This window comes from Aspergillus glaucus, assembly GCF_001890805.1.
Source record: "Aspergillus glaucus CBS 516.65 unplaced genomic scaffold ASPGLscaffold_4, whole genome shotgun sequence".
NCBI lineage: Eukaryota > Fungi > Ascomycota > Eurotiomycetes > Eurotiales > Aspergillaceae > Aspergillus > Aspergillus glaucus.
The window spans coordinates 737,053-764,591 of record NW_019170456.1 but is presented as its reverse complement, the minus strand read 5'-3'; the positions used below and the strand labels follow the sequence as shown (position 1 = coordinate 764,591).

Genomic DNA, 27,539 nt, shown 5'->3' with positions numbered 1-27,539 from the left:
AAAAAAAAAAAAAAAAAAAAAAAAAAAAAAATTATATATATACAGAAGCAAACGAACAAACACACACGTAGTCAGCACCGGTGCGGATCGCTAGCTTGATAAAACTTTTCCGCCGCTTTAAGACGAGCCGTATAGAATGTGGCAGGGCGTCAAGAGACTCCTGAGCACCACCAATCACAATTGTAATGGCGCGTCCCATGCCTTCACCATTAGCTCCCTTCTTGATAAGTAAGTTCTTGCATGATTCGCGGTAATTGATTGCTCGTCCTATGGCGAGAGCATATTCTCTATTATCACATATTGATGCAACAGATACAGATAGCCGAAGGATCAGACCTGTCAATGCATCCATTCAAGCTGGACGATTGGTATAAAGACTACGACGATTCAGTTGGACAGTCTATGCCAGGTTAAAGTAACCGCTTCTTCATCAGTATTCTCCCCACGGAGAAAATCAACGATGACAGTTTCAATCGAGTCGAGATCAAAATGCGAAGGTCGTAAGAGTTGGTTACAAGCAATCACACGGCCTAGGTGCATGAACGCGTCTTCGAAGAACACATCAAGGTAAACGTCCTCCCAGGTGGGACTTTGAAGATATTCGATCTCCGGGACCTGGTGAAATCGACGGACAATCGGGACGACAACATCTTGTATGTAACCAACAAGCGATTTTCTTGCCTCCTCCTGGTTGACATTGTAGGCGATGTGATCACCGGCCACCAAATGAGTGATGAGCTCTTTCACATGGTAAAGCTGCAATCCTTGCCAAACAATCGTCTTGACTGTGCGCTTTTTGAAATTGTGTTTTGCCCCCTCGCCATCTAGCACATATTGGCACATATTCGCAAGGGCCGATCTGTTATGTTCTTGAGATAAGGGCCCTAAGCCATCCAGATATTTCTTGAGAAGAAATAAGTCCATATCGAAGTCCTTGGCATCAGCGTCGGATCCAGTAGTATCGGAGAGATCGGCTTTATTGGCTGCATTGTTTGCTGGCCCTTGCACAATTTGTCCGCGAGGCCCCAATACTCCCCAAGTTTCGCGCGGACGTGCCTGGTATCGTAGAACATCTTCCTGAGGATTTCGCTCCGTGGCGGCATTGATGATCGCCCTCGCAATATTGGGAGGGAGTACAAAATGGGAAATATTGTATGAGAGCAAAGTTCTTGCACCCATGGTGATTGCTGGCCGGCTTGTCTCCTGCCCCTCAGGGACGGATTCCATCTCTTCCTCGATGCGTGCAATATGCTCTGTGATTTTCCCTTCTGGGTGTGTCGTCAACTCTCGGAGCTACGCCATCGCGAAAAGGGAGCAACGACGCTTCCCGGAATTGGAGAGCCAATTCTATGACAGTTCGTCATCCTGAGATGCCGTTTCCACTAACACGTCTCGCCCAAGTCCGATGCCAGGACCAATAGCGGACCACGACCCCGAGTGACAGGCCTCATTAATTAATGTCACGCGGAAATTTTGCGGCAGGTGGGAAAGTGACGAGACAACTCTGTTGGAGTTAATAGTTCATTCCGCCCACGTGTAGTCAGTCTCAAATCTTCCGCCTTGAAGTCTATGGCCGACGAAAATAAGGACGATTCTCGAGTTGGGAACTAAGCTCCTAGCCACACTGGCGATCCAAATCAAAACGTCATGTTTCAGGCCTTCTGGACTGACCATCGGGTAGAACGGTGTGGTGGCTTCGACCTTGTCATAGACCTGTGTGCAACCGATGTCTTCCCTACCGAAGACCAGTGGGAAGTTGACTAATTCCATGACATCTCTTAAATCTTTCCCCGATATACATGTAGGATTTAAGCCATTTGCTATAAGCTTCTTCGCTATGGTAACAAAATCGGTTGCCAGTGGGATGTCTGTTCTGTGGCCGCCAAACACGACCAGATTTTGCGATATACCACTTACCATGCTGTCGACTCCGGCGGTGGCAATGACTTAGTGGTGGGTGGTAGCTTTGAATCTCTTCCAAGTCGACAGCATAACACCTTAGAAGAGAGGAAGGACTTCACACGGCAGTGGTGGTAGAATCGGGCTTCAGATTGGGAATACAGAGATGAGAAGTGCCTCCGTATGGACGTATGACATAATATAATTCTGCCACCGCATCCAACCGCGACGAAAAACAAGACAGAAAACCAGAGCATGGTTGACTTCCTCGTTCTGCGCAGATCTAGTTTCAATTTGGATGGGTTAATCAGTACCTTCTCACTTACTCGGGGAGGCCAGGCGACGGGTGATAAGATTTCCCATTTTGAACGCCATAATGCAGATTCTTTTGCTATAATACACCCACATAATACACAGAGAAAATTTTCTGACTTTTTTTTTCCCCTTTCCGTTTTTTGGTCGTTAATATAAAAAAGTTGGTGGCCACAACCTTAATTCGCTAAGGACGTGTATCCGCAGTCGCCTAAGTACATTTGTCTCATAGCAAAAGAAGAACATTTTCAACCCGTCACAAACAAAACTCCACCCATTAAAACCCTTACTCCTTGGTCTTCTGGGTACCACGGAGCAAACCGGTTCTCCGGGCAGCAATAAGACCGGCCTTTTGACCACGGGCAGCGTACCGGGACATGGTAGAGGCTTTACCGATGTGCTGGTGGTTACCACCACCGTGAGGCTGTAGAAAAATATGTCAGAAATTCTGTTTTTGCAATTGTAGAGATAGAGAAAACATACGTGATCCACGGGGTTCATGGCAACACCACGAGTCTTGGGCCACGAGTTGCGCTTGACAGCAAACTTGTGCTTGGCGCGAGAAGCCTTGAGCAAAGGCTTGTCGGTACGGCCACCACCGGCAACGATACCAACCATACCACGCGAGGTGTTCTTGACAACCTTCTTGGCACCAGAGGGCAGCTTGACACGGGTCTTGCCGTCCTCAGGGTTCTGGCCGATGACGGTAACGTAGTTGCCGGAGGTACGACCAAGAGCACCACGGTCACCAGACTTCTCCTCGACGTTGGTGATGACGGTACCTTCGGGGACGGAGGCGAGAGGGAGGACGTTGCCGACGGTCAGAGTGGCGTTCTTTCCGGCGTAGATGAACTGGCCAGTGTACATGCCCTCGTTGGCAATGAAGGTCTCGGTGACCTGCTTGAACTTGTAGGGGTGACGGAACTGGACCTTGGCGAGGGGAGCACCACGGCCGGCATCGTGGACGATCTCCTTCACGACACCACGAGTGTATCCATGACGCTCAGCGTAGTCGAGCGTACGGAACTGGGCGGGAGCCTTGTTGAGACGGGTGTGGGCCGCTGAACGCAGAGAAAAACGAGTCTCGTCAGCAATTCTGTATCTCCATTGTTGTTTCCTGCCTGTCGTCTTTTCGATTTCGAAAAACGATGTCTTTGGCTTCGTTCAGGTTTTTTTTTTTCTGCGGTCGCACTCACTGAAAATGGATCCACGTCCCTTTCTCTGATTGCGGATCACACGACCCATGGCGACTTTTTATCTGAGGACCTAACGTTAGTATCACGAAGAAGTCCGCCTGATGACCGGGTGGTGGGAGTGTTCTTGAATGCTCGTACCTCAAAAATCGGAAAATGGGCTTGTCGGGTTGATTGTTAGGAGAGAATTCGTCGAAGAGCGGACTGTGTGGGCTTTAGGGCGGAATCGCTAATCTAACCGAGTTGGCACTAGTGCCCTTCTGGGTTGCCCTTTACGGTAGACCAAATGAGCGTTATTCCACGTTTACTTTGTACTTTAGTATGGCTGAGTACTAGAAATCAATACAAGACCTAATTGACTATTATCAACAGACTTTTCTCTATTATAATATGTATATTCCCAGTGGTATTCTCTATGATTCTTAAGTTGGCATGAGGATTCTGCCGACCCTAACTAGCCTCAGCTGACTAAGCCGGAAGTCTAGTTAACTTAACGCAACGCGGGCGCTGGAGACCTGAGACTTGTTATTTGGCCATGATCCAACTCATATGCAAGCCTATGATGTCGCATCGATAAAAGTAGCTTAAGTGATGGAAATCGCCATCATATCGATGGATTCTGTCAGGCAAGCTATATCAACTCTAGTCCTCAAGTTCTGGTCTCTCCTGCAGATATTTGACTGAATATCAGACTGGCGCAAAGCTCGATCGCGTGAAAAGAATCCTGTTAGAACAGTCCGATCAGAATAAGATATATACAGCTGCGTCTTCGTCAAGCTACCTTGAGCATACGGTGTCGATATCAATAGTATCACCCAGGCATGATGTCTATACGGAGAGAGACTCGACGGAGAATACGCGATTGCGATTGTTTTGGAAACAAAAGCGCAAATAATTGAGACGGTGCCTCCAGTTATCCGCCTGGATTCGAGAAAGCGCATGGACAGGGCATGAGAGCCACGCCAATGCTAGCATGGTCTCCTAGGATGCCTAGACTTGCTCCTCGTTTGACATATCAGTCTTCAGAAGACTGCGGCTGTTTAGACCAATCCGTTCCCATATACACTCATTTCGACTTCTTCTGCCTTTATCCGACTGTTGTTTTACAATATCATGCCAGCTGCCGACCAAAATTGATCTGTACAATTTTTATCAGAGTACTTCTGCGTAGTTTGTCGTAATTCGGAGCTTATCGATGATGCCAGACGGACCAGGCGCGTAAAAGCCGCGCATCAACCGAGTTGAACTTCGATGCGGCGCGCCCACTTAACTTTCTCCCTGCTTACCATCTTTCTTTCCCCGGATCCAGACCACCGCTCGCGCAACACCAACCCCCCCAAGTCGAGCATGTCGTCGCTTTCAGACTCAGACCTGTCGTCGCTATCGTCAGCGCCTCCTACTGACGATGAAAATGCCCCCATGGCCGTTGATGAGCCTGTTGGCATCACCAAGTACTTCAAGAAGGAATCCGAAACTCCGCCGCCGAAACGGGAACCGTCACCACCGCACGAATATGTGCTCGAAGACAATTCAGATATTGCTGTAAGTTGTGAATGGAGAAATTGGTTTATTAGAACGCCTAGATGACGCGTTGTTTGTTTGATTTGACACGCTTGCTGACTTGTCGCAATCGTGTAGTTCATAGTGATGTTTCGCGCGCGTTTCCACGAAGTGTTTCCCCGGTCGACGCCTCACTACGGTCCACAAGATATTGAGCGAGGAGCTGTGGAAACACCGCCGGGAGATTATATTGAGAGATTGCTATGTGCATTGTTGGGCTTGGTATTGAACAGAAAGAAGGATGTTGAGTATGGCCGCCACCCTGTGCCCAACCCACTCTACGAACGAGAACCGACGATATTCTTGATTTATTGAGAAACGAAATCAAGTTAAGTATATTGGGTACGGACTAATCATTTCTACTTGTGCAGGCGAAATCACTACCAGCGCCCTCTGGAAGAAGCAGTTCAAATACATGCGTCTCAATGGCCCAAGGCTTGGCAAGGTAAGAACCCCCTTCATGGGGGACGCAACTTTGCGTCTATGGAACCAAATGAACGGGTAGGTCAAACGACTATCGGGCAATCACAAAACTATTCTGACCATTTCTGTTCAAAGTTGCTACTGATCAAATCGTTGATCCTCTGGGCCCTTTCCTCCTCCGAAGCCGTCCAAGCGAAGATCAAAGAATCCTACAAGCAAGCGCGCCACGATGATGATCTGAATCAGCCTCTCTCCGTGCAACCCTGGGGCCGCGATGGCCTTAAGCGCCGATACTGGCTTATCGAAGGAATGGACGATACACACTTTAGGTTATACCGGGAGGGTAACCCTGCGCTGAAGAACGTCACTTGGTGGAGTGTTGCAGGAACCATTCCCGAGCTGCAGAGCTTCGCCGACAAACTTGGAGAGGACAAGAGTACCCATTCGAAAAAGCTCAGCGAGAGAATCAAAAATTCCGTCCCTCGGTTCGAGGGCTCTGAAGAGGTAAGCTTGCATGCACTTCTTCGCTTGTGGTATATGGTGGGCTGTACTGACATGGCACTAGAAACGTAAACGACGCGACTACAGAATTGCGCGCAAAGCTGCCTTTTCTCGACCGGAACCAGGTTTTTCTCTCTACGAGGGTCGTACTCGCGGAAAGAAGCTCAAATACACATATTCTGATGATGAGGAAATCTTTTCTGATGATCAACCCACAACTCGAAAATCCACTCGAAACGCCTCCGGTACCGCCACCCCTGCAGAAGCCGCTGGTCCTCGGTTTACAGCAAGCGGGAGGCAAGTTCGGACCCGTGCTGGGGGTCTGTATGGTGAAGCCCTGCTCGCTAATCAACGTGACGATGCAGCAGATGAGGAAGACACTGGCAGACCTCAAAGAACCCGGACTACTCGCACAAACGGATATGCTGGCTACGACATAGATATAGGCTCGGAAGGAGGACAGTCCAGCGAAAACGAGTGGCAGGGTGGTGACGAAGAAGAAGAAGATAATGACTTTGAAGGCGATGATGAGGAGGAAGCGAGCGGAGACGAATCGGTGACTAACGGCGAAACCCCAAGTCTCGTGGTGCAGCTCCGGTATGGGAAGGGCAGAGCCTCGAACAGTCCTGACGCAGATACAACTCAAGAAGCAGCAAACCACTCCAGTGAACAACAGCCTCCTATTTCTACTCAACAGGAATCCGGTGTGAATGGAAACGGACCTACGGATACGGCACAGGATGCTGATTTTCAGATGCAACTGGATGAAGCACCAGCGGCGGCGGGACAGTCGCTTGAATCTCATAAGGAACAACCTAACGGCTTCAACCAAGGTCCTCATGTCACATCCGTTGGCCAACCTGCCGCTGTTGGCACCGAGACAGGCTAGCGGGTAGCACCTTGGACTATTTCGAAGACTTATGCTACTGAAGGGAAATCTACGTACTAATAGTGTATTGTGTTCTTTGTTTTTGATTAGAGACCACTTGCTGTCTTTTCGCTGGATATGTATGGGGTAAAACAAGGAGTTTTCCACTGGCGTTTGTAACATTAGAAAACGGGAACATGTCAATTCGAGAACATCTTGAGGCTATTGTAACAATTCGTTTGAAGGTGTTCAGCCAACACTTTTCTCACTTCCCACTCTGTAGTCAAATCCACATCAAGCACGTACAACGCGGGCATCAATTCTATACATAACCGCCCATGAGAATGACCTATGCGGGATCTGATATATACCAACAACAACTTTTGCAGTTGATGCAAATGAAACGAGTGTTAAATTCCAACGCCATAAACCTATTAACTCCGATTATGCAAACCCATCAGCCCGAGTGGGAGTATTAACAAAGACCTTCAGTCAGAACCAGCGTTTGCGAATTGCGTCTTGTAGAACTGTAAGAACTCGGAGAGTGTCAGCCTTTCCAATTCACACTACAACCAACAATGAATTCGACATTAGACACCATACAATCGGAGGCGTAGACAGAATCATACTGGGGCGCACTTACATCTTCAACTTGCCCCGCGAATCGGGAGTCCTTTGTAAACTTCAACGGAGGAAGCTTCCAGTTGTTGACCTCGTACCACCACCGGCGTACCCTGCTTCCTAGTGTTCTGCCGCTCAGCGAGGCGTTGCGGTTCCAGTATCGCCATCCGGAGAGGGCGAGGGTCCAAAGAGTGCCCTGGACTAGCGGGAGGATGACCTATACAGGTCATTATTGGCCAATCTTTCTCTATTCCCCTTCAAGAAGCGCAAACCAACCTGATCCCTAATCGTAATCCAAGCAACCCGTCCCCAAGTATCCGCATCCTTCAGACTAGCCAAGTAGCTCTGCTCGAACCGCAAATCCGGCAACGGAGGGAGATGCTTCTGCCGGACCATGGTTCTCACCATTCGACTGGGATCAACCACATCGGAAGGAATGCTGTCTGTATCGTCCATGATTGCGGATTCAGGAACGTGCTGCTTCTCCGAGGCGGAGGTGGTTGGGTTGATGTCGTGGGCCGGGGAGGGATCGGGGTTTACAGAGGCCGCTTGAACGGTCCCTGCAATTTCGGATGCTGGTTCGGCCATGATGGTGAGACAATTGGCGGGTGGTAATAGCTGATGTTGGCTTTGTTGATGATGGTGGTGGTAGCTGTATATGGATCTATTCTCCTGACGCAAAGCGGAGAAGCCAGAATTACATGGTCTGTAATGTCGTGACAATACATACATACCCCTCCAGCCAAAGAGCCTCCCCACCTTTCCGTCCTATTCCTGATTCTCACTTCTCTTTCACTTTCTCCCTTTCTTCTCCTTCACGCACTCCTAACTCCTGTCTTATTCAATTATTTCTTGTTCTTATCCATTGATCAATCAAAATGGCCGGATACCCTTTGCTCTGCTTGGAGAACCCTCTCCTTGGTATGTTAACGCCCATGAATAGCAAATAACAGGATGCTAACATTGAACTTTTACAGACATTCAGGCTGTCGGGTATGCTCAAGTCGCTGACTCCATATCGAACATCGACTAATGACAATCCAGTGACGCCGATCTGCTGCAGAAGTATGGACTGAAAGACAACGACGCCATCCTCGCCGAGGACAAGCACATGGGTCTCTACGATGAGCTGATGAAGCTTGACGCTAAGCTCATTGCTGGTGGTGCTGCCCAGAACACCGCCCGTGGTGCTCAGGTAAGCCCTAATTACAAGGGCCGGAAAAGGAAATACCGGTTTCTGACATTGTCCAGTACATTCTCCCCGACAACTCGGTCGTCTACATTGGCTGCGTTGGAAAGGACAAGTACGCCGATCTCCTCAAGGACGCTTGCACCAAGGCTGGTGTCCACACCGAATACCGTGTCGACGATGTCCAGCCTACCGGCAAGTGCGGTGTCATCATCACCGGCCACAACCGCAGCATGTGCACTCACCTTGCTGCCGCTAACGAGTACAAGCCTGAGCACTTGAAGCAGCCTCAAATCTGGTCTCTGGTCGAGAAGGCTCAGGTCTACTACATTGGTGGATACCACTTGACTGTCTCCGTTCCTGCTATCTTGGCTCTTGCTGAGGAAGCTGCTTCTAAGAACAAGGTATGTGTGCACTTATAACTGACTTTGGACATGGTCAATCTAATGCTGTGACAGATCTTCATGCTCTCCCTCTCCGCTCCTTTCATCCCTCAATTCTTCAAGGACCAGCTCGACACCGTCCTGCCCTACACCGACTACACCTTCTGCAACGAGACTGAGGCTCGTGCCTACTCCGAGAGCCACGGCTGGGGTACCGACGACATTGTCGAGATCACCAAGAAGCTTGCTCAGCTCCCTAAGAAGAACACTAGCCGCCCTCGTATCGCTATTGTCACCCAGGGTACCATGCCCACTGTGGCCGCCTCGGCCAAGCCCGACGGTCAGATCGAGGTCAAGGAGTTCGCTGTCCGCGAGATCTCCAAGGACGCCATTACCGACACCAACGGTGCTGGGTATGTATCCGATCTACAGACAAGGGGCTTCATTAAACTAACATATCTTGCAGTGACGCCTTCGCCGGTGGTTTCGCCGCTGGTATTGTCGAGGGCAAGTCTCTCGAGGAGAGCGTTGACATGGGTCAATGGCTCGCCAGCCTCAGCATCCAGGAGTTGGGACCTTCGTAAGCCACCATCTCTTTCTGACGAATGACGAATTGAATTAAGAGCTAACCTTGACTTTTTCACGTCCAGGTTCCCTGCCACCAAGCTGACCTACTCCAAGCAATAAATAATTCAATAATCCCACCGCAAAAATAAAAGCCTTCAACATTAGCCTCGTCAATCGGCCACGGGGCTTATAGCCTACTGCAGCTATTATTCTTTTTCTTCTCTGATTGTTTTCAACCTATACCCTATTTTGTCTTGACTTTAACGTCCTAGACCATGTTTCTCAACATACGCAATTTTCATGTAACGGTTATCATGATATAGATGTGACGTTCTCAACAACGATTTATGAATAAAATTGGTTAATGTCATATGGCAATGAAGACAATAAACCACATAGTCCATGCTCAAGCTAGCATACTTCTAGATAAACGTTCGCTCCTCACCAAATCGAGAAAATACATATGACAACTGCTCAATCCTTCCCCTTGGTTTCCATACTATCCTTCCCCTAAGCAAATTGGCATGCGGCGTAACAGTAGCTACGGCCAAATATCAGTCAGATCAGTGAGAGTCAGTAGATAGCATAGGATCCAACTGCCCAGTTTTCCTTCATTCCCATTATCACTCAGAAATACCAACGAAAGCATGGAGTTCCCGCGTTGCTGTTCATTCACGTGTCTTACAATCAACTTCTGACTCTTTCCCATGGAAAGGGATAAACATGTGCGGCCAGCCATAGAGACAAGAAAGTTGCATGCACGCATGTAGCAATGGGGCTCCATCAATGCCGTGCCTGTTTTGATAGGCATCAAAAGTACAATCCATAACTCACTTCTTTTATTCAAAGGCAAGCAAGAACAGAGAAAAGCAATCAACCACCCTGTCCACAAGGCGGCGTCTCACCAATAGCACCAAGCTGCGTTCCAGATCTGCGACTATTACCAAAGCCAGGACTATACCCATGTCCACCGGGGTATCCCATCGAAAAAGGCGGGAAGTGACCGTTGCTAGCGATGAAGGCGTCATTGGGCCAGGAGGCGTTTGCTAGCGCCCTTGCACTGGAGTTCGACATCGGGTTGCTGGATGCGGGCGCGGATGGCCCGAACGGAGCTGGCGCGGGGGATGAGGTAAGACTGTCCCAGCCTGTGCCTAGTCCCGAGGGGCGGTTGTGCATGGACACGCTGCTTGGTGACGATGGGGTCCATGGGGAGGACAGGGGACCGGATCCGTTGTGGTTCGGGTATTGGTTTTGGCGCAGTAACTGCTGCTGTTGTTGGTAGAACATGAGATCGCGAGCAACTGACGATGGCGAGCTTTGGGATGGACGGAAACCGGGGGTGGTCATATTCATGCTTGGTTGATACATCGAGTTTGGTTGTTGTTCCAAGCCCGGAGGCGGTCTGGGGGTTCCGAGTGACGATGGCTCTCCGGATGGAGAAAGACCGGTATTCCAAATGCTGGGCAAGATCGAGGGCAGGGGCGTAAACGACTGCGACGACGCTAGAGCGGCATTATTGGCCATGGGTGGGCCGAGTCCGGGAGGCGCCATTGGCGTGCTGTGGGGAATTATGTTCTCTTTCCGGAATGCAGAAGAGCCCCGATCAGACTCGAATGGGTTGCCAGAGGGAGTCGGCAGTTGGCTGTTGCTGAGGAAGCCCGGTTGCTCAGACACATTGGGTGCGTTCTCGTAGGTGTCTGACTCGACTAGTTTTTCCACGTCTTCGACGATGCGGTGCATCTCAGACATGGAAGCTGAGGCTGATTGAGAGCCACCATAGACACTTCTGGAATCGGCAATGTTGTTCGAATCCTGCACTGCTCGTTGGATATCGTCTCGTCCGATGCTCGTGGACGAAAGCGTGTGGTGATGACCAGATGGGCTGGCGAAGAATTGGGACGGAAGTCCTTCTTCCTTGTAAATGAAGCTCTTTTTGTCGTTGTCATCCACAAGTGCTATCGGGATTTTCTGGACGACGTTAGCATATCTTGACTCAACAAAGCAGAGGTAGGGAAAGGGGCCATACATTTCCCACGACAAGATCAAGACCGTCAATAACGAACTCACGGATTCGATACAGCATTTCGATATTCGGATGGCTTCTCTCCACGCCCTCATCGTGCATTCGGAGCTTGTGTTTCCCATTGGCATCTAAGTATCTACGAGACGTAGCCTTCTGATCCAGCGGCGCGAAACCAAGAGTCTCTTCGTCTTCCTCCAAGAGATAATCAATGTCCGGAAGATTAACCACTTCAAATGTCGACGCAAGAAGTGTCAGAGTGTTGGCATAAATTTTCCAAAATTCGGCAATCTGGACAGACATTGGCGTATCTTTCTCCTCCTTGTACGCCACCAGCAGAGAACTGACAGTAAGGAGCCAGGAGCTGTAGTTGCGAAGAGCGGGTAGGACGCGACGCGCGACAACAGTAACTTTCTCAGGTTTGGGCGTTCCGTCTTGGTCTTCAACCGCGAACCGTTCCAATTCAGCTAAAAGAATCTGGAGCAGGGTGAAGAAAGTTTTCACATTAATCCGCTGAAAAAAGAGACGTGCATTGGACGAGAATTCTTCTGGGTTAAGAATCAGTAAGATGTCTTGTTTTAACATGGCAATGTCGAAACCTACCATCAGAACGTTTCCTGGCAAACTCCTCCGCAGCAATGTTGACCAAGCAGAATTTCTGGAGAGTGCCCTCAAGAGAACGCTCCTTGAGGTCAACAGCAAGCTGGCTGAGAACCTCGCTTTCCAACTCATCGTGTTCAGGAAAATCAACACCCTTGTAGCACTGTGCGTGAAGATACACAAACCAAGGAGCCAATGCCCTGCCTGGAATACCGGCATCCTCAGGACGGATCAATTCTCTCTTTGCCCACGCACTCATGACCTTTCTAAACTCGATCTCCAAGTTGCCCCTAGCAGATGGGTGGGGATCGTGGGCGGACAGTGCCCTGTAGAGATGGTAAGTGGCCCTGAGGTGGCTTCCATCGGCGAGCGCAATGACAGCCAACTGGTTATGCGATGCGCCAGAAGCCGGGTGAATCACCATGGCCAGATCATAGTATCCGATCGCAGGACCCCAATTGCGATCTTTGGTAACAAGCTCGGTCTCACGGTAGCGTGAGAGATCGCCGAGGCGAATGAGGGTTGCATGGCATGATTGGAGTATACGAGTTCGAAGGCCTTCTTCCGCTGTCTGGGCTGCGGACTGCGCCGACAGGTCTGATATGATCTTAACAAAGACTTCCTCGAGAAATGATAATGGAAAGGCAATGCGTGCTCACTTTCATGGTTAAATTTCCGCGCAACTTTCTCCAGTTCAGGAATGCCCCCGAAATGCGACGAGAGTTGCTGGATATACCCTCGATAGAATCGCTGACTGGATTTGATGAATTCCAGATAATGTTTCTCAAGTTTCCGTTTCTCGACCGGTTTCTTCTTCTTCCCATTCTCCTCGCGATACTATCGTATATTGACGGATGATTAGAATAGAGCACGCAATGCCAACCTTTCCGGACCGTATGTATGGAACTCACGCGGGAGAGCAGTTTACGGAACCGACTGTTTATTTTGAGATGCGCATCCCATAGGCGACCTTCCACATCGATGGAGCGGGCGGATTCGAAGTCTTGTAATATGGCATTCTGGCAAGCCGCGCGGAGTCTGTAAGGAGTCGAACGAGGGTCAGATCAATCATGGCGAGCGAACCACAGCACTGTGGTGAATACTGACATCGAAAGGTAGTGGGAGATCCCAGCAAACGTAGGCTCCTTCTCAGCGAGACTCTTAAAGAGCTCCCTCTCGGCTTCGAGCGCAGTCCTAGATGACACACAATTCAGCCTAAACCAGGATAGAGGGGGGAGATATTGTAACCACTGACTGCCACGTATTCTGGAATTCGGACGCCATGCTCGAAGACCAAGACGAAATAAGTCCCAAGACCCGACTCACTCCACCGTTTACCTCGCCCGTCAGATGGCTATGGCTGGCTGGAAGTCTGCGGGCGACAATAGCAGTAAACGATCCATCAGTATATCCTATCAGTGCTGAGCGCGCGGGCGACGACCAAGGATTGTCAGGAGCGGAAGATAGACGAGCCCTGAAGAGAAACAAAGAAAGAAATGACAAGTGAAGACGACGAGGGTGAAGAGGCCGCTCGTTGGAGAGAAAATCCTCATTCCTTCACATCCGCTTCGGGAACTTTTTGACGCCGTCCGAAAAAGGACTAAGAGGGATGTCCTTGTGGCTGAGCAGGCGGTGATTGGATGCTGGCTGTGGCTGGTGTGGGAGAGGGTCCGGTAATCGGTTTACCATACGGTACGATCTGACGTATAGATAAATTACAGCTGGAGATAGTTACAACCATCGTTGTTTATATTCCAATTAATAGGAAAACCAGAGAGATTATGAAAGAAGAAGGCTACTCTTGACATATACTAACACATACCACTCTCATAACATCACAGCCATTCTCCATACGGTAAGTATACAACCTGCAGAACCAACTCAAGCATCCAAACTGACCTATCATGTACAGCACCTGCCCAAGGCCCAATCCAGCATACATCACCACCCAGAAATCCTACTTAATAATAAAAAGAAAGCAAGGACAGCTCAAACCATGTCCAAGCGATCCCGGGGTCTCTCAACCTCCCCTCCAACCGACCCGTCTCCGCTCGAGACCCGGGCAAAATCCTCTTCTCCAGCATTATCAACACCTCAAGGACGCTCCAAACAGCTTCATCTCCAGGACACAACCAACTCCGCAGTCGAGGTGATGCGCTGTTCCTTGCCGCCGCATATGGAGGCACTCTCGTTCGCCTCGTATGTGGATTATGAGGTCCATTATCGACAAACACATGTGAATCGGTGCGTTGAATGTGGGAAGAATTTCCCGACGGATTTGTTTTTGAATTTGCACATTGAGGAGAATCATGATTCTCTGATGGTTGCGAGAAGAGAGAGGGGGGAGAAGACTGTAAGTGTTCATTCTTATCGCTTTCGCATCTTGGTTTATCTGTTATTATATGCAGCTGGCTGATTGATTCGAACAGTATGGCTGCTTCATTGAGGGTTGTGAACGGAAATGCTCGACGCCTCAGAAGCGTAGAATGCATTTAATAGACAAGCACATGTTTCCAAAGGTAAAGCATAGAATTCCCTTGGGGGATTATATATATGCCCTTGAACATAAACAGGAGTTAACATCCCCAGACATATAATTTCTACATAGTCAACGACGGAATCGACAAGCAAACATCCCTGCTGCGACCGATGAACTCCAGCAACAGACGTCGACTCTCAAACGCTCCTACATCACCAAAGGAAGGACGTCTAAGAAACCGTCAGACTTCCATATCTCAGCAAGGGAGTCAACCACTTCCAATTTCGTCAACAGGGGGAGCATCGCAGACACAGACTAAGAAAAATCCGGATGATATGGACATCGCAGATCTTGAGAAGTCTATGTCTGCTTTGCGATTTGTGCCTACGAGTGTCACGAGGAATCGGGGGAAACCTGGAAGTCGGGCCTGATGTATAGACCAGAATGAGAATGCTTGAAGAAGTAATGAACATTTGCATTTAAAATAAACCCATGGAAATTGATGACAGAGAAGTAAAAGTAGCTTTAAAAGGCTCCTATGAACTCCATAACCCCCCGAGAATAACAGTTCCAAACCCACCAGTGGAAAGAGCAGTACAACGCTTTTAAATAAACAGACAAGCAAGAGGTAATAGATATGGGTATACAATAGCAAACCACATCAGATCCCAAAAGACCTATAATGCAGCTGGAGGCACCAATCATGGCTGCGTCTCCAAAAGATCAGCATAAGCATCCAAGCTCGACCCAACCAAATCAACAATAGCCCAGCTGGTATTCCCCTTGAAAGTCCGCGCCCAGACACGGACAATAGCAACACTAAGCTGCCTCGCTTTATATGGGTTAGCCAGGAAATCCACGTCTGGTGCTCCCGGCGGATCAACAGCCATGTCAGTTTCGTCCATCATACTCTTAATCCATAAGAGTAATTTCCGTTCATGGTCTGTTAACCGTTGTTCTGCTTGTGTGGCTGGGATGGAAAGCAGCCAGCGACTCAGGAGAAAGGCGCATTCAAGGCTGCAGAGGGAATGCTGGATGCTCCAGAAGAATGAGTGCGTTCGTGCGACGAAATCGATTCCCAGGCGTACTGGGATCGAAAGCGCGTGGGCAGAGTGTAACAGTGCCATTATGAGACGGGGACTTCGTGCTATAGGTGGGGAATCATTCAACGCTCGTGCGATCTGGACCGGGTCCTGTGTGATCAGCCGACGACAAGGTCCCATGTCGACATGTAACCTAATATAAGCCAAGCCAAGAAGAGCCGTGGACGTGAAAGCAATCGGGCCGGCTGGGTTTTGTGGGTCGATACTGGACTCCGGGGTCCGCTTCCATAACGACTTCCACGAGCTGAGAGAATGATCCAGGATGTTGAGATCTTCCTGTCTCAGACTGGTACCATGCATAGCCGGCGCTGAGAGGCAAAGCTGACGAGCAAAGAATATCTGTTGGATAAGGGCATGTATGAGAATATAGTTTCCTAGAGGAGAAATCGGCGCGGAAGAACTCGGTATGCCCGATTTGAGGAACAGTTTAGCAAACGCTTCCTGGAAGGAAATCTCTGTTCCACTTCTGGCGCGATGAGTCCGGCGCCACTGGACTGCGTTGTTCGCTTTCCACACGTCAGGGGAACACGGCATGTTCAAGTGTAACTCCGCATTCAAGAGCAAGGGAGGGATGTTGTACATAATGGAATGAAGGTTGAAGAAGCAGTATACAATGAGCTTTGTGCGCCTGTTGCCTTCTCCCCGTATCCATTCTTCCCAGCTGCTCGGGTCAGGACTAGGAGTCGGCTCAGATAGGCCGTGCTCTCTGACGAGTCTTGCGAGAGTACTCTGTAACGAGAGTATCTCTCGCAGTAGTTCAGGTTGTCTTTCCCAAGAAGCAAACACTGTGAGTAGCAGGAAAGTGCGAATAACTTCCATATGAGCGTCTGAATCATCGGGAATATATTGTGCGTAGTCCATTGAATGGCCCGCCATGTGCTGATGATGCTGAAATGGGCTGCCCGCATTATTGGAGATAATTGACGAATCTCGGGAGTTATAGAAACCACCGGAATTGGGAGAGTAAAAGTTCCACGTTGGACACGCCACCTGTTTGCTATCCCGTCTCCGAAGCCGTTCCAATAAAATGGCCTTTGCCGCGTGGAAGAGTTCGATGCCCCGGCTGTTTTCAAATCGATAATGTGACCCTGCGGCGGCCAATGCGAGCGTAAGTTCTGGGGAGCACTTCGCAACTGATAATGTCGGAACATGAATGAACGGAAGATGCTCGTTCAGTCCATTAATATAACCGGCAAAGAAGCGAGAGAGGGCATGCCTTGTTGGTTGAACAAAGCCTTTGGGAAGGACATGTGCGAATTCTTCTAATTTCGAAATGAAGACTAGTCGATCCGAATTCGATATGTCCCATGCGGGCCGTGGGCTTTCATCGGTGAATCCGAGTCGATCATCCACTTCGTGAGGTTCTGGTTGCAAAGAGGGTAGTCGAGACCCAAAATTTGAGAAGGATGGGGCGTCATCCGGCGCGGTTCTCGGATCGCTCATCAAATCCGGCCCGAGTCTCGCTGGTGCCGCTTCGCGAATTGGTGTCTTAGTATCCATGGGAACACTGGTTGGTAACATGGGATCTTCAACGGAAGAAAATACCCCGGAATCCCAGTCGGAGGAGAGACCAACACTTTCTAAGAAGACAGTGAAGTCTTGAACCGGGTCTCCTAGATCCGTTAAGTCAAGGATTGATGGCTCCACACCATAATTGTCTGTGATCGCTCGATCTGGGGCCGAGGGAAGTGGTTGAGGAGCACTCTGCGTGTGCGGTGGCTTTCGTAACGACTCGAGTTCTTGCTGACCTTCCAGGGCAACATGGCTAGCGGCATGGGACAAAAGGTTCAAGTCATACCCCCACGACGGGTTGAAATGCGTTGTGTCCACGATGGGCTGGTGTTGGACATGCACCTCCGGCTCCGGCTGCTGTGGGATTCGCTGCGGTTGGACCGGCACTGCATCCGCCAGCTCCAGCATCCGCGAATCCTGGGGGGCAGGGGCGGGAGGAGGAATCAGAGAAGTTGGTGTCGGGGGCACATCATGATGGTGGTGACTATTGTTGTTATTGGTGGTGTTATTGCCGTTGTTGCTGTTATTATTATTATTCTGGCTTCGCTGTTCTCGGCTTGCAGCAGCTTCTGATGGGTGGACTAGACGTTCATGGCGCACAAGCAAATCACTACACAGAGTTTTTTTCCCCCGAATTAGCATGGCGCCGTATGTGTGAGGTGGCTGATTATTCCCCTTACCTTCTGGCAAATGATTTTGAGCAAAGGTCGCATGAAAATGGTTTCTCTTTCGTATCTGTAATGCCAACATCCAGTTAGCTTTGTATCTTTTTAGCCCTGTCCAGGGCCCATCGGGGTTCAGGGACACTCAACGGGTGCGGAGATGGCGTTGGAGATGCTCAAGACGCGCAAACGGCCGGCTGCAATACTCGCAAGTAAGAGACTTGCGGTTGGCGGGAGCGGCTTTCTTCTTCGCTTTTCCGGGAGTAATTTTCTCTTCGTCCATCGCGAATTGCGTAGGAATTTGGAGTCTGTCCTCAACTTAGAAGAGCGGCCGAGCGGGGAAGAAAACCTGTGGGGGGTTGGCATGAGGGGGGAGGCACGTGATCTGCTGCTTCCGGCAAATGGCAGCAGAGCATTACTACGACGCTTACAGGGAAGATACATGATACTAGAGGATATCCCAGGCAAATCAATGCTCAATAGGCGTTGTTGAGGTAGGAATAAAATACCCTTCTGGGCTTACCTCAGGACCCGGTATCATTTATATCTGGCTCTCTGGTCTATCCGGAGCCCGGCATCTTAAATGGGCGGTATGGATGCATCGACATGCTCTCCAACACCCCACTGGTGCGGAGACTGCAAGTCTGTATCTATGCTTGTATACCCGATTTTCTCTTCAGTCAATACAAGCATCGCGGTATCTCACCGTCCGAAGGTTCGAGTTAAGCTTATGTCAATTGGTGTACTTTGGTAGTACGGAATGCTTGACTTTTAACTCACGGTCAACGGCAAGTCGTGCAGGTCCATGGGTACCTATTTTGAGATGATATATAAGTTCTGGCTTCAGATAACATGGTGAGTCTTGTCCGTACTTTTCACCTACTTTACTGTTGATGTCTTGGTAGGCTCTCATTAAATCTACTATGGAAGGAATATCTACCAATCAGACACTATGGCCGAGTGGTCTAAGGCGGTAGATTAGAAATCTACTCTCTTCGGAGGCGTCGGTTCGAGTCCGACTGGTGTCGTTTCCTTTTTGCTCTTTGATTTTTGGCTCCGTAGAATGGCACCGAGAGTCTCCTGTAAGTTTTTGGCTTCAATTGTGGTCGTATGTACAGGAGGGGGTCTATGAGTAGTAGGAAGCGTTGGGCCGGAACGAATGGATGAAACCCGTAGGCATTATGATGGGAATGCGAGCGTTAGTCATAGATGCACTTGAAACCGCTTGAACAGTCCGACGTGTTTGGCCGTGTCGAGAATGATGCCCCTTTATTTGATGTCGAGGCAAGGTTGAAGTACAAATACAGCCCTAGCTCACTATCAACACCGATGTCAAATACTGGGCAGGCGTCTAGAGTCGGATTAAAATCGGGTTCAAACGAGAATCACAGGGCCAGGTTACATTGCAACTCGATTTCCGAACCAGAAACAACCCACAATCTATTTATATTCAGCGAACGAGAGAAAGCGAAGAATGCCATTGTCCATAACTATTTGCTTCCCGATGACAACGACCGCCCCAACACAAGCCATGAAGCAGCTGCCATACACAGCGCAATATGCTGCGGAGGCTGCAAATCACTTTCGCTAGGGTTTAGAGTTAGTCGGGTGAACACGGTACGCTGCACTGGCCTTTCAGAACGACAATGGAGGTCAATACCCGGGTTTTCCATTCTCATAATTATGCCAGCTGGATTGTTTCTGAAGATTTTCAAGCAATATCAGACAGCAAAAAGAGCAAAAAATCGACACCAGTCGGACTCGAACCGACGCCTCCGAAGAGAGTAGATTTCTAATCTACCGCCTTAGACCACTCGGCCATAGTGTCTGACTGGACTGCTTAATTGTGACTTTTGTTTATATAATCAAACAACTAACGATGGAATTAGGAATCATCCGAGAAACTATCCGGTAGCGACCACCATGTTTTTCGGCAATATGTGGAGGGGTGGGTGTTTCAATGGCAAATGGCTCTGGGGAGCTGGGTGAAGAGATAGGCATTCATCAGACACCAGACAATGCATACATGGATAGTTTGTCGTCGAGCAAATGTTCGCGTGAATGGAGTGATCCAGGTATATCCAATATATATTCGGAAGGACGACGGAGAAATCATCAGTCAATGGTTATAAAGGCGACAAAGCAAAGCGCCATAAAAGCCCGTCGTCACGGAAATGCATGTCATAGTATCGTTTGTCCCAAAGCCATGGTTCGACATCACCGTTTGCCCTAATTATCCAACCGCATGCCGTCGAGTACCAGGGATACAGAAATTCAAATACACCCCAGGCAAAAGCATCAAGCAAGCACGATCGACTAGCCTGCTGATGCACAGCCATCTCATGATTATATAAGTATGGCTTGCATGGCTGTAGGAGGCAGATCCAAATGTATAACCATGACATTGAAGAGCCAATACTCCAGATTCGTCAGCGATGGGCCCTGCTACTAGTCATATATACAGGGGTACCCCGGAAAGACGCTGGTGTTTGCCGGGTACAGGCGCCCCTGAACAACGCAGGAACCCCCATGACTAACTTGATAATCAAAAGCCACATGAAGGTCAATACGGACCCCTGATCATTCAAAACAGTCTTCTCGTCAACCGGCATGTGAAATCCGTGGGCTGTGCAACAGCGACGTCTCGAGCCTACCAATGCTAGTGCACCACATAGTTAAACGCCGGTCCTAACCATAGTCATGGGCCACGTTAGATAGCCAAACAGAGTTGCACCATCATCGAATGGCGAGGATCTGGAACGTGAAGTGAAACTCCGGCTCTGAATAAAATGTTAATGTCGCCGGCGCAAAAAGCTAAGGGGGACGCTGTTGAAATACTAGCGCCTGGGGAGTTATGATTGGGCTCCAAGCCACCCTGAAGTATGGAAATAGTCTGCGTACCCCGTACCACGGACATAAAAAAAAGAATAGGGGGGAATACAGGGCCCCAAAACAAAAAATACCGACACCAGTCGGACTCGAACCGACGCCTCCGAAGAGAGTAGATTTCTAATCTACCGCCTTAGACCACTCGGCCATAGTGTCAATTGATGATATTTTGGCTCTTTTATTTACTAATGAAGCAATTTTCCAGGATGCAGCAGAACGTAGGACTGACAGGTTTCACTCTGCACGATTAGCCACTTATTCTAGTATGGAGTACATGTATGTCTAATGCTCCTGGATCATCCAGTCTGATTCAAGACGAATTCCAACCGATTTGTGGCTTTCGAGTAACCCAATGTTTGGGAATCTTCACCAGCCACTACGAAATATTCCACGCTCACCGGTCACATGACCCACAGACGCTGTCTGTCAAACATGATCAGCTCACACCGCATGGAAGAATGGATGGCACTAAGTGTATGGAGACCGGATACTTTGTAGGAATTGGTTCTTCAAGAACTCCTGGACTGTGTATTTTAGCCCACTTCATCGGTTATTGCCCTGCTCCGATTGGCTCTACCATTGGACCTCCCAAGTGTCTCATTCATAACCACGAGTATGGCGTAGAGAGAGGGAGAAATCCACCAATGTCCATGTCTAAATCCCGTAATTAAAACCCGGAGAAGAACTCGTATTCATCAACCGCCCAAACTTGGCGGTGTTTCAAAAATGCGGCGGGCCCAATCCGTGACCCGAGACAACGATCGGTGGTTTGTTTCATATCGCCGTGTCGCCCGGCGATCGCTTCTTCTTTTTCCCTTTCCTCCTCTCTCACCTCTTTTTTCCCACCTTCTTCACCTTTTCTCTCTTTGTTTGGTGTTTAGTTTCTGTCTCCGTCCGCGTCTCATCCTCCGTCCCGCGTCTTCATTCCCGCTTGGTCAACGGGTGTCAGGGCGTTTTGACGTCTGTCTGCTGCCGCTGTCATCTGGTCACTTTGAAACGCTGGAGTACCATTGATAACGGTTACATTGGAAGAAGAAGAAAGAGATATACAGTGAAGGACTGCAGTGTGCTGGTCTCTTTCTTTATCTTCTCTGTGAGCGGTTAAAGGGATTGATTTACTGTGAGTTTATAAGGCTACTCAGTCTGTAAGGACATGAAGGCCCCCCCCCCCCCCTCGTTTCCCCGACTCTTCCTCCAATCTTCACTATCAATACTCAAGAAAAGCCACCCTCTTACATTCTTCTATATTGCGCATTCCCTTCTTCATACTCCATACTGGTTGATTCAGTTGGTCTCCGGATTCCCGAACCTCCGCCGGCATGCAGAACCGTGAAGCTAACAGATGATGCGTGCGAAGTTTAGGTACCAATCCGTACCATGTATTAGTTGACATCTCATACATTCTCGAATTTATATCAATTTTACATCCCACCAAGAGTCGCACAAGAGTCGAAAAAGTTACTTGAAGCTGCTGGCTGGCTGTCACATACGAGGTTATTCGAGGAACACCGTCCCACAAAACACCCGCAATAATATCTCGACGGATAAATTCGTCACAGAATCTATAGAACACGAGTCAGTCGGATTTCAGAACAACAATGCTGGCATCCAAACCCTATTCTGGTTCGCTGGGTATGCAGGCATCCCAGACACCGACACCATCATACAGCGTTGGATCATCGCAGAAGTCTGCAGGACTGAAACCACAGGAGGGAGCGATGTTTACTAGTTTTACGGATTCGGACTTTTTGGATGGTCAGGATGGGCTTGAAGCTGTTCGGTGGGTTTCACTAAAACGTGAGATTTCAAATGCCGTACTAACCGATCGCTAGTTCCTGGGACGAGAAGCAAGTTATTGCTTGGCTTCACAGCATCAACTGCGGTCAATACGAATCTTTGTTCAAAGGTACATACACAGTCGAGCGTTATAGTCCACTGAGCGGAATTAACTGACGGTGTCTAGCAAACAACTTCAACGGTGACAATCTCATCGAATGTGACCAGAAGATTCTCCAAGAGATGGGAATTAAGAAAATCGGCGATCGTGTACGGATATTTGTTGCCATCAAACAGCTTAGGAATAGATCCGTCGCTAATCGCAAACAAAAGAACATGGTAAGATTGACGTGTCAGTGCTTCAGAAGCTCTTGCTGACCTCCGACACAGATTCAATTGGCCGCACTTGAAGCTTCAACTCTTGGATCCTCTTCGTCGCTTTCCAGCTCCCGCCAGGTCGGAAAGCCATCGTCACGTCCTGTATCGCCCCTGCGAGCTCAGCGGTATGGTAGCCCAGCTGAGACTGGACGGAGAGACTATTTCGGTTACCAAGTCTCCAATGAATCTAACTCTGCGCGGAACCCGGGAACACCAAGTGAGCAGACCCCTGGTGTGAAGGGCTCGCATCTCAGGCGAAACCCCAGCATGGATGGCTTGACGATGGGTCCCTTGCCCAGATCGCCAATTATTAGAGTGATCTACACTGGTGGGCAGACGAAGGTCTTGGACATCAAACACTGCAAAACCCCAGATGAGGTCATCCTTTGTGTTCTGAAGAAGCTGCAGCTTCCTGAGCATCAATATCGCAACTATTGCTTCTATGTATTGGATGGCCTGGACCCGGAACCGGCCAACTGCAGGCGGCTTTCAGATTCTGAGCTCATGGAAGTGTGCGAGGCATACAACCGCTCAGAGCGAGGTCGCTTGATCCTACGTATGACCCACGCCGGCAAACCTGACCTTGATGAGCTTCGCCGTGCTTCTCAGCTCGCGATGGACGAAAGCCAGATCACGCATAGCAATGCTCTGCACAACTCTAATACGCGGAACCAAATGAAGATCAAACAGATTACTGGGGAGGACTTGAAGAAGATCATGACGAGACCAATGTCTCCCGCCAGCAAGAACTCGCGTCACTCGAACTCAGATCGCAACCCGGCATCCAAGCTGCAGTCGTTCTTTGGTGCCAGACCTCCAAGCGAAATGATCATCCACGAGATCCAACAGTATTTCCCAAGCCACCACCGGGAGGAGATCGAGAAGACGATGCGCATGTCAGTGCGGAGGTCACAGCGTCTTAGTCGGGCTGCAAGCCGTCTAAGTGTCGTCAGCAATGCAAGCTACGCATCCAGTCTGCGCGAGGCCAGCTTGCGCGATGCTCCACCAATCCCTAGCATCGCTGACACCTGGCTCACTGGCCCAGGACAGCCCAATGCTCAGAACAATGCGCAGAAGGCCAACAACCGTCTTTCGAGGCCGCTCTCAGTCTCATCACGATTTAACCTCCCCCAGACGTCGTATAGAGATTCTATTGCATCTAGCTCTCTCCAACCTCTCCAAGAGGAGTCGCCTGTCGAGCCGAATCGCAAGTCATATGTCTCCTTCGATAGTGCTTCTGAAGATGCCGCTACTTCTCGTCAGAGTATCATCGACGATGAGAACGCCAGCGTTGCTGCCACCGATGGTGGCTCACTCAGTGAACGGTTGAGCGTTATTGTTGCAGATGATGAAGAAGAGGAGGACGATGAACTTCAAGATTTCTTGGCTGGAAACAACTTCGCACCACAGAATTGGATGAAGGGTTCACTCATTGGCGAAGGATCATTTGGAAGCGTTTTCCTTGCCCTTCACGCAATTACTGGAGAGCTCATGGCCGTTAAGCAAGTTGAGATACCCTCGGCAACTCAGGGTACCGAGTTCGATAAACGGAAGAACAGCATGGTTACCGCACTGAAGCATGAGATCGATCTCCTGCAAGGCCTTCATCATCCAAATATTGTGCAGTACCTGGGAACTATCGCCGACGAGCAATATCTGAACATTTTCCTGGAATACGTCCCTGGAGGCTCTATTGCTTCGATGCTCAAGCAGTACAATACCTTCCAGGAGCCATTGATCAAGAACTTTGTCCGACAGATCCTGACCGGTCTCCAATATCTTCACGACCGTGACATCATCCACCGTGATATCAAGGGCGCCAACATCCTGGTCGACAACAAGGGTGGCGTTAAGATCTCTGATTTCGGTATCTCCAAGCGTGTCGAGGCTTCCACCGTTCTCGGTTCCCGAGCTAGCGGAGGTAGTCATCTCCACCGGCCTTCTTTGCAGGGTAGTGTCTACTGGATGGCACCGGAAGTTGTACGACAGACGGCCCATACCAAGAAGGCCGACATTTGGAGTTTGGGCTGTCTCGTTGTCGAGATGTTCATCGGAGCCCATCCATTCCCGGATTGCAGTCAGCTCCAGGCTATCTTCGCCATCGGCAACCACAAAGCACGTCCCCCTGCCCCGGAGCATGCGAGTAAAGAAGCCACCGCGTTCTTGGACATGACGTTCCAGATAGATCACCAAAAGAGACCTGATGCGGATGAGCTGCTGAAGTCGCAGTTCTTGTCTTTACCACTTGCATGAGCTATCTATTGTACGGAGTACGGATGGCATAACGATTCTACCGCATCTTCATTAGAGATTTATGAATACCCCGGAGTTCTTTAGACATCAGCATTGATATCTTCTGAATTGCTACGCGTCTATGATCAATTATTTGCACACAAGTCTTGATGGCTTATGTCCGTGTATTGCACGGGTTTTTTTTTTTTTTTTGGGTCTTGTTTCAGATGTACTAGGTTGCATTGGATATCGCTTTTTAATTTCCTTCCTTTGACAGGAAATACTAGAGCTGGTCTTGTTACTTCTGTTCCTTCTAACCTTACCTCTTATGATTGTGTTTATTGCCCCATAATCCACGAGAATGAGCAATCGAGGAAGAGATAGGTTGGTCAAGCTTTTAATCTACATAATACAAATGGTATAGACTGGACTCATGAAACATGAAAACTTCGTTTAAAGGTACTAAGGTACTAAAACAGAGAAATACATAACAGGACTAAGAAATGCAGGCTTCTATGTTACATGTTTATTGCCAACTGCCAAACCATTTTTCATTTGCAAGGCGTGCTTCCGTCGGATTAGTCTAGACCACTCAGATGGACAAGTCCATTTTTTAGTCGACCAGCTTGCCATGGAACGGTATACCCATGGCACTCAGCAAAAGCCGGGCGTCCTTGTCGGTTCTGGCGCTGGTGTGGAGGGTAACGTGACAACCGGGAATCATCTTGGGCGGGTACCTAGTCGAATTTGTTAGAAATAAAACGCCTTGGATGGGAGATAGATTGACTCACATATCGTAGTTGACTTCAATCTCAGGGAAAAGAGCCACATTCTCCGGCTCCAGACCAAAGGTGATGTTTCCACTGCTGTCACCGCTAGTACCCTTGATACCATCCCATTCCTTGATCCTGGGCATCACGACATCAATCAATTTCCCGAGGAAATGCTGCATGTTCTCTCCCCGCAGCTCCGCCTTGACAGCAACGCTATCTCTACCAGGCGCAATACCCCATGTAGAAACACTAGCCTTGGACTTGAACGTATCAACACGCACATTCGAAATAGCTTGCATCGCCATACCTGCAACATGCAGCCATGACGAGTTCTCTGTCGCAGCCTGCTTCACGTAACTGTGGATCGTCACCCGCTCGACCTCGGGGACGCTGTTGAAGCGAATCGGCTTGCGCAGCAGTCGCAGAACATCACCACCGCGGGGCCCGCGCAGTTGACGGTTCTTGTGGTACGGCGAGCTGTCGTCCCATTCGCGGAGACGGGGGGCTTTTGGCGGGGGCTTGAAGCCGGGTGGGTTGTGGACGTAGCAGAGGGTTAGGATGTCCGGGGCGACAGTGGATTCCCATGTCTGCTCGGTTCGGGGGAGGGAGAAGGGGCCTGGGACGAAGAGACGGGAGGAGGGGTCCGAAGGAGGGGGAGGTTGGTGAGGGTGTAGCGGGCCACGGTCGTACTTTGGTGATCGGAATTGGTAACTATTTCAGTGTTAGACAATGTGCATGATAAGTGGATGAGCAACAAACTCACCGACTCCGTGGTAACTGGCCCTTGCGCGACTTCGCTCTTGCAGTTGGATCAAACGATTTCACCAGGTCCTCTGGCACCGCAGTGGCCAACGAACTCGACTCCAGCTCGTCCGCCGGAGACTTGGATGCCGCATCGTCGCTGGCATTGCGGCGGAAGCAGACACTCTGTGGGCGAGCTGATGGTAAAATTGCCCGGGGCAATGACCTTGTCAGGTATCTAGACGGCTCTCTGGCTGCCATCCTGGTCTGCAATTGACGTTGTCGCTGCTGAACCGGACGAAGGCCTTTTGCCAAAATTATTTGCCGGGGCGGAGAAGAAGCGTTGATTTCGGGAGTGCATCACGTGCAATATCTATATGCCTGAGATAGCGGGCACCAAGTTTCAGGCACTAACTAGTTATTAGTTAACTAGTTAACTACCTCCGCAGCTCCACATGTGATCAGCTTCATCATCTCCGCCTCTACCACCACTACAGAACACTATCTTGAGCTACATCCGAGCTATGATTTTCAACCGGCGTCGATCAGCTGATATAATTGCCTGATTCAGATTTGCATCTTATAGATCCGCTGTCATAATTCTCTTCACAGGTCACTTTCCCCTGCTTATTCTCGTTTCGGCGTCCTATGGTGGCGAGGGCGATTTCCGGATGGATTGGCAGCTCCGACGTCGTCAGAAGAGCCCGGCACCTGATATGATCATTGATGACTTGGCGAGAACAATTTCTCTTCGAAATCTCCATGCGCGATCTCGGGATCTAAATTGAATCCCCGCGACTATCGATAAATCTAGCATAGATCTTTATGCTTACCCTGGTCCCATTTCTCGATTCGCAT

At 49.5% G+C, this 27,539-nt stretch overlaps 10 protein-coding genes and 3 non-coding genes across 13 annotated transcripts; 5 read left to right on the top strand and 8 right to left on the bottom strand.

The window, feature by feature from the left end:
- Positions 1 to 248: 248 nt before the first annotated feature.
- On the bottom strand, positions 249 to 1,638 carry ASPGLDRAFT_43685 (uncharacterized protein). Its single transcript, XM_022545863.1, has one exon. The coding sequence runs from the start codon at positions 1,177 to 1,179 to the stop codon at positions 388 to 390; it is 792 nt and encodes a 263-aa protein (XP_022403870.1). The 5' UTR covers positions 1,180 to 1,638; the 3' UTR covers positions 249 to 387.
- A 795-nt stretch (positions 1,639 to 2,433) lies between these two features.
- On the bottom strand, positions 2,434 to 3,700 carry ASPGLDRAFT_1138275 (60S ribosomal protein uL2). Its single transcript, XM_022539615.1, has 4 exons — positions 3,546 to 3,700; positions 3,408 to 3,469; positions 2,695 to 3,272; positions 2,434 to 2,635 (listed from the first exon to the last, which is right to left on the bottom strand). The coding sequence occupies exons 2-4, from the start codon at positions 3,454 to 3,456 to the stop codon at positions 2,498 to 2,500; spliced, it is 765 nt and encodes a 254-aa protein (XP_022403869.1). The 5' UTR covers positions 3,457 to 3,469; positions 3,546 to 3,700; the 3' UTR covers positions 2,434 to 2,497.
- A 955-nt stretch (positions 3,701 to 4,655) lies between these two features.
- On the top strand, positions 4,656 to 6,777 carry ASPGLDRAFT_120017 (uncharacterized protein; the record flags this gene model as incomplete). The annotated part of the gene is made up of 5 exons (XM_022540106.1): positions 4,656 to 4,946; positions 5,043 to 5,212; positions 5,336 to 5,465; positions 5,523 to 5,891; positions 5,953 to 6,777. The coding sequence occupies 5 exons, from the start codon at positions 4,656 to 4,658 to the stop codon at positions 6,775 to 6,777; spliced, it is 1,785 nt and encodes a 594-aa protein (XP_022403868.1).
- A 167-nt stretch (positions 6,778 to 6,944) lies between these two features.
- ASPGLDRAFT_43680 (DUF1770 domain-containing protein) lies at positions 6,945 to 8,043 on the bottom strand. The gene is made up of 3 exons (XM_022545862.1): positions 7,654 to 8,043; positions 7,400 to 7,594; positions 6,945 to 7,283 (listed from the first exon to the last, which is right to left on the bottom strand). The coding sequence occupies exons 1-3, from the start codon at positions 7,963 to 7,965 to the stop codon at positions 7,245 to 7,247; spliced, it is 546 nt and encodes a 181-aa protein (XP_022403867.1). The 5' UTR covers positions 7,966 to 8,043; the 3' UTR covers positions 6,945 to 7,244.
- Positions 8,044 to 8,255: 212 nt separating this feature from the next.
- ASPGLDRAFT_120055 (adenosine kinase) lies at positions 8,256 to 9,533 on the top strand (the record flags this gene model as incomplete). The annotated part of the gene is made up of 6 exons (XM_022540113.1): positions 8,256 to 8,298; positions 8,355 to 8,370; positions 8,422 to 8,572; positions 8,629 to 8,970; positions 9,025 to 9,362; positions 9,416 to 9,533. The coding sequence occupies 6 exons, from the start codon at positions 8,256 to 8,258 to the stop codon at positions 9,531 to 9,533; spliced, it is 1,008 nt and encodes a 335-aa protein (XP_022403866.1).
- Positions 9,534 to 10,389: 856 nt separating this feature from the next.
- ASPGLDRAFT_119491 (uncharacterized protein) lies at positions 10,390 to 13,420 on the bottom strand (the record flags this gene model as incomplete). Its single annotated transcript, XM_022540060.1, has 7 exons — positions 10,390 to 11,484; positions 11,543 to 12,084; positions 12,140 to 12,733; positions 12,796 to 12,973; positions 13,048 to 13,174; positions 13,244 to 13,330; positions 13,392 to 13,420. The coding sequence occupies 7 exons, from the start codon at positions 13,418 to 13,420 to the stop codon at positions 10,390 to 10,392; spliced, it is 2,652 nt and encodes an 883-aa protein (XP_022403865.1).
- Positions 13,421 to 14,132: 712 nt separating this feature from the next.
- On the top strand, positions 14,133 to 15,046 carry ASPGLDRAFT_23213 (uncharacterized protein; the record flags this gene model as incomplete). Its single annotated transcript, XM_022543256.1, has 3 exons — positions 14,133 to 14,489; positions 14,566 to 14,655; positions 14,726 to 15,046. 3 exons carry the CDS (start codon positions 14,133 to 14,135, stop codon positions 15,044 to 15,046), a joined length of 768 nt encoding a protein of 255 aa, XP_022403864.1.
- Positions 15,047 to 15,316: 270 nt separating this feature from the next.
- Positions 15,317 to 18,175, bottom strand: ASPGLDRAFT_120007 (uncharacterized protein; the record flags this gene model as incomplete). The annotated part of the gene is made up of 3 exons (XM_022540105.1): positions 15,317 to 17,840; positions 17,911 to 17,965; positions 18,043 to 18,175. 3 exons carry the CDS (start codon positions 18,173 to 18,175, stop codon positions 15,317 to 15,319), a joined length of 2,712 nt encoding a protein of 903 aa, XP_022403863.1.
- Positions 18,176 to 18,838: 663 nt separating this feature from the next.
- Positions 18,839 to 18,920, top strand: ASPGLDRAFT_t47. Its single transcript has one exon. It is a non-coding gene; the product is annotated as a tRNA-Ser (tRNA).
- A 718-nt stretch (positions 18,921 to 19,638) lies between these two features.
- On the bottom strand, positions 19,639 to 19,720 carry ASPGLDRAFT_t40. The gene has a single exon. It is a non-coding gene; the product is annotated as a tRNA-Ser (tRNA).
- A 1,135-nt stretch (positions 19,721 to 20,855) lies between these two features.
- On the bottom strand, positions 20,856 to 20,937 carry ASPGLDRAFT_t39. Its single transcript has one exon. It is a non-coding gene; the product is annotated as a tRNA-Ser (tRNA).
- A 1,442-nt stretch (positions 20,938 to 22,379) lies between these two features.
- ASPGLDRAFT_23211 (STE11 family mitogen-activated protein kinase kinase kinase) lies at positions 22,380 to 25,188 on the top strand (the record flags this gene model as incomplete). Its single annotated transcript, XM_022543255.1, has 4 exons — positions 22,380 to 22,561; positions 22,614 to 22,687; positions 22,745 to 22,896; positions 22,948 to 25,188. 4 exons carry the CDS (start codon positions 22,380 to 22,382, stop codon positions 25,186 to 25,188), a joined length of 2,649 nt encoding a protein of 882 aa, XP_022403862.1.
- A 196-nt stretch (positions 25,189 to 25,384) lies between these two features.
- On the bottom strand, positions 25,385 to 26,980 carry ASPGLDRAFT_43672 (mitochondrial 54S ribosomal protein uL5m). Its single transcript, XM_022545861.1, has 3 exons — positions 26,704 to 26,980; positions 25,959 to 26,651; positions 25,385 to 25,904 (listed from the first exon to the last, which is right to left on the bottom strand). The coding sequence occupies exons 1-3, from the start codon at positions 26,940 to 26,942 to the stop codon at positions 25,781 to 25,783; spliced, it is 1,056 nt and encodes a 351-aa protein (XP_022403861.1). The 5' UTR covers positions 26,943 to 26,980; the 3' UTR covers positions 25,385 to 25,780.
- Positions 26,981 to 27,539: the final 559 nt, after the last annotated feature.